Genomic DNA, 4,922 nt, shown 5'->3' on the forward strand with positions numbered 1-4,922 from the left:
CTGCCCTCCCCAGGGACGGGGCAGCACCCAGACCCCAGCTGGTCCCCACCCCACCCCGGAGCACCCCTCTTCCCATGCAGGTTGCCCGAGACAGCCAAGTCCTCATCCCTCCCTGCCACAGTCTCCCTCCCTCCACTCATCTGCTGCAGACGGGAGCTTTATCTCCACTACATCTCTAATCCAGACCCAACCAACCCCAGTCCAGACTGCCCTCCTGAAGCTGCTCCAGGGGGACCAGGCAGCAGGAGAGCCGCTGTGCCGGGGCTGCAGGACTGGCACAGGAGGGGTGCTGCAGAGCTCCGGCCCCTGCAGCCTGGGATCCCCCCAGGAACAGCACCAGGCGGGGGGAGCTCCTGCAGGGCAGCGAGCTCAGCAGAGCAGGCTCCCGCTCCTCGGCTTCCTGCCTTTCTCTGAGATAATTTTTTTCCCATTAAATAACCACTCTGAGCTGTTCCTCTTCCTAATATAGCCCGCATCGCTACGCTCATTGTTTGTTTGTGTTTTGTTTTAGTTCCTTCCCCACTAAAGCAGCATGAAGCCTATTGTATTACCTGCCTCCCCCCTCCACGTCTCTCCCTTAAGCACCACCAGGTTTTCCTTTAAGTGAAAAGCAGTGAAGTGGTTATGAGATTCCTCATGCATATTTGGTGGAGGGGAGTACCTGGAACTGCCTGGCTCTTGGATTGAGCCTGTAATTGCAGAAGGTTTTGAAACCGAGATTGAAACCAGCTTTCTGTTTTTTAGCAGCCTTGCTGCCGTGGAACAGATACAACCCTGTGTCATAAGAAGGCATCTGGAGCCGTTTTTAAGCCTATTTCAAGTCTCATGGGTTATTTTTTCTCTTAAACAGAAAACTTCAGGTCCTCCCGGCCCTTCTGCTGGACGGTTGTGCCGATTAACTCATTCCCTGGGTTTCCAAGCGCTGTCTAATCCCTCCTGCTCCCGCAGCACCGGTGTGGACAGCGAGGGCAGGTCCGGCCCCGCAGCCTTGAGGCTGCACAAGCACCTGCTGATGCTTACACTCCTCAACCACGAATCAAAGGTCTCCATGGCAACCAGCGGGAGCAGGAGGAGATGGGAAATTATAGGTCAGCTCTATCACTGAAAGCAAAAAAACTATTCAATTCCTTTGCCCTTGAAGAGTTTCAAGGTGATCTGGAGGTATTGATTCAGCAGGCTGCATAAAGGCAGAAAAAATGCCCCGGAGCAGGCTTCTCCTGCACCAAAGAAACAGCTTTCAGTGCTTTAACAGCAGGCTGGAGCTTTCTGAAGAGCCGAACCCCATTACCACACCATTAAAAGCATCGCCATACTCCCAGCAGTGTACAGGTTCCTCCTGCTGCCGCGGGGCCAGGGCCCGACGGGGACATGGGTCAGTGGGAGAGTCCCCCTGCCTCCATCCCTCCCTCCCGCACCGCTCCGTCTGACAGCCCTCACACACAGGTTTCCAGTTACTCGCCAAGCAGATATGACTCAACACCACACACACACAAGGAAACTTTTCTACCACTATTAACTTTCAGAGGAAATGGAAAAAGGAGAGAAAAACATCTCAGTCATAAACGTACTTTGCCAAGTGGTTCATGAGCAAGTGCAGCATCTGCCTGTTTTTCTCCGGGAGCCGATGAACGAGGCTGTGGATCTCTGACACTCTCGACTCTTGATTCTCCAGTTCTGCGTTGGAAATAGAAGATGATTTATCTGCGCATCAGCGGGGTTATTACAGGGAGAGGCATGCAGACCCAAACACTAACACCGACAGACATCCCCAGGACCAGCATTCCCGCTCCCAACTCCACCCTACAGCCAGGCACGCTGTGGACACCCTCCACAGCACTGTTCTACCCACTCCAACCAGTCGTTTCCAACAGGAAGAAACCAATGGGCTGAAACAGCGAGCTGAGAGCAGACGCCAGCCATGTGAAAAGCCACTGGTGGCCAGGGAAGAGGCTGGCTGTCACCAGCGTGTTTCTCCGATCCCAGCAGCAGGAACATCAGCACGTTCCTGTTCCACGTGTCCCCAGGCACTACCAGGACGTGCTCAGCACAGCACCCGGCCAGGTTGTAGCTGGTCCTCACAGGCTCGTTGGGTCCACAGACGTGCCCTGACAGCCTAAGCAGGAGCCATTCAAGGAGGCACCACCGATGTGGCCTCTACGGCCACCTCCCGAGCCCTGGTCCCAGCCGCGTGTGCGCAGGCTGCCAGCAGAGAGTTACCTGCTCTCATACAAAGCACCTTCTGCCAGAGCAGCCGAAGGAGAGCGGCTCAGACATCTGAACCTCAACTGATCTCATCAAAAGACCGTAGGTGGTGTTGGAACAACAGCCTCCCTCGTTCTGGCAGACGATGGTCAGAATCAGAGCGAGCTGCAGCAGCAGCTCCTGCCAGCAGCCCGCTCCCCCTGCACCGCCTGCGCTTCCTTTTCATCCGGTAAGTCCCAAACAACAACATGCCCCTCGTCTCCCAGTTCTTTTTCTACTTTGCGGGACTCAAGAACAAGGAGGTCGGTGGGGAAGCAGCAGGGCAGAGGTTGTGCTCCGTTAGTTGCAAATTACGCTGCGCCAGAAACATCAACAAACTCACTTGCTGCTTTGATGAAGCTCCTTTGAAACTGGTACATCATGAGCGGCCCCGGAAGCATTCTGGAAGATAAAACAGTAACAGGCACAAAACACATCTGAGAAACACACAGAAATAACGCTTTGTCCTCACCAGACATTCAGCTCAATTTTTAAAAGTGCAGAATTAAAAAATAGCAACTCTAATTAATTCCCCCATCAGAAGGAATAAGGTCTATGCAAGCACCTTTGCTTTATTCTTCCTCCCTTCTCTGCGCCATGCTAAATACATTTTTAATTTTAGCAGCCCTCCAGTAACACTGTTTCAGTACATTGCGGAGCCCACAATTTCCAAGTAAGTTTAAAAACGAATTAAAAAGAGAAACAAGCCACGTCGTAAAACTTTTTCTCCATTCCCACTAAACTCCCCATCGTCCCCTCCCACTTCCACACCCCTTCAGCGGGACATCTTGGTGCTGCCGACACTCTTCATCAAACAGTTCCAACTCTGGAGCAAAGGTCACCAATCATGCAGTTTTGTAGCGTTTTGGGAGTTTCCAGGCTGAGATTCACCAGGCTAATGACACTCATTGCCCTAATTGGATTTAACCTCTCTCACATAAAACCCAACACACAGAACAGCAACCGCTTGCCAGAAGCTGCCGTTGCGACAGGTAGAAGCATGTTGTGGCTGATGAGGCGCTGCCTGCTGCCAGCAGGAGCCCTTTGGGAAGCCACCTCGGGACGGTAACGACACCGACTCGCTCTCGGGAATTGCTGCTGCTGTAAAGCTCAGCACCCGGTTCTGAGCAAGCGCCACAGCCACGGCCCTCGGAGCAGCCCGGCGCTCTCCTCCCGCCCCACGCTGAGCTGGGAGCTCATCGGGAAAAGCTGAAATCAAGGCAGGGGACACAAGAATGAGCTTTTGAAATTGTGTTTGTATGATACACGCATCTGTCAGGGAGCTGATTGTGTTCCCCAGCTCCTACTCAAACAAGGGCCAAGGGGAAGCCCGAATCAATCCTCAAAGAGCCGTTTCTTGTGTCTGTCAAAGTGCTGTTGTTAAGGACCTGCAATAGCAGGCAGTAACGCCCCAGATCATCACCAAACTGGTGTGAAGCTGCAGGGCAGAGGAGGATTTTCTGCCTTACCTCAGGTAAGTTTTCAGTGCACTCGTAATGGTCTTTATCTCCCACTCGGCACAGATCTCTGTGTCTGCTTCCGTGGCTGTTTTGGGATCTAAGGACACAGAGAAAACCAGTGAACCACAGTGAAGGTGATACCAGCTCACACCAGCTCTCCAGTGTGGGAAGGCCATCCCAGCCCATTTCATTTGCTATTCCCCAGCCCAGTGACCACCAGCCGATCCCCAGCAGATGCTGCTGCAGGAAAGCAGAGGTGGTTACACGGGACGGGCCACGCTCGCTTGCACACGAGAGGAAAATGAGAAGGAAAACATTAACCATGAGCAATGAGGTTGGCAGTTTGACTCAAAGTGTGACGTTACACAGGGCACGGGAGACTGTGGTGTTCAGCGACAGTGGTGACAGAGCAAAGCACAAACACGACGAGGACCCAGACACACAGAGACCCCCCAGGACTCAGCAGAACCCTCCAGCCCAGAGCAGGCTGCAAGGCACTGCCACAGCCTAAATGAATGTGAGCAACAGCAGCGACAGTGGCACAGCCTCTGTGGCGGTCGGTGGGGGTCCGGCAGGCGGCAGGGCAGACGGGGGGAAAAAAAACTGTAAGGCACTGCCACAGCCTAAATGAATGTGAGCAACAGCATCGACAGTGGCACAGCCTCTGTGGCGGTCGGTGGGTGTCAGGCAGGCGGCAGGACAGACGGGGTGACAGGGGCAAGAGCCCTGCCTGGGTCTGTGGGGGTACAGGAGGTGGCTTGTTCTCCCGTCCAAGGAGATGGTGTGGGAAGGCAGCTCCACACTCCCTCGGCTCCATGGCTGCATTTCTTTTGGAGGGGATGAAGAATGCAGGGCTGTGTCACACAGCTGGGAGGTCACTGGTGTGGCAGGACTGTGCTGCAGTTAGCTTTGTCACTGCTGGCCTCTTGTTGCCATCCTATTCTGTTCCTCCATCCTCCCCACCAGAGGCTGTTTCTGGCCATCATTCATTTTTAAACACTTGATTCACCCCCCTCCATCTCTGCAGTAGACATGGGGCTCCAGAGCAGCCCCAGTGGCACCGTCAGAAGCGAGGAGCATCAGGTGTGATGGCAAACGTCCTGGCACAGGGGGTACCCAGCCTGGACCCCATGACAAAGAAAACTATGCCAGGCCCTTGGCACGCAATGTCAGCGAGCGACGGGGCTCGAGCTGCCAGACCCACGAAGCCACCACCGCCCC

The 4,922-nt window shown here is 54.3% G+C and overlaps 1 protein-coding gene across 1 annotated transcript in view; it reads right to left on the bottom strand.

Annotated features, from left to right (window-relative positions):
* Positions 1 to 1,568: 1,568 nt before the first annotated feature.
* Positions 1,569 to 4,922, bottom strand: part of LOC104498987 (rho GTPase-activating protein 26) — a gene marked incomplete at both ends in the record, with an annotated part of 47,769 nt that continues 44,415 nt past the window's right edge. The window contains 3 exons of the mRNA XM_010142434.1: positions 1,569 to 1,674; positions 2,585 to 2,643; positions 3,711 to 3,798. Coding sequence (XP_010140736.1) covers positions 1,569 to 1,674; positions 2,585 to 2,643; positions 3,711 to 3,798 — 253 coding nt within the window. The remainder of the gene's footprint in view (positions 1,675 to 2,584; positions 2,644 to 3,710; positions 3,799 to 4,922) is intronic.

This window comes from Buceros rhinoceros, unplaced genomic scaffold, assembly GCF_000710305.1.
Source record: "Buceros rhinoceros silvestris isolate BGI_N320 unplaced genomic scaffold, ASM71030v1 scaffold15698, whole genome shotgun sequence".
In the NCBI taxonomy this organism is placed as follows: domain Eukaryota; kingdom Metazoa; phylum Chordata; class Aves; order Bucerotiformes; family Bucerotidae; genus Buceros; species Buceros rhinoceros.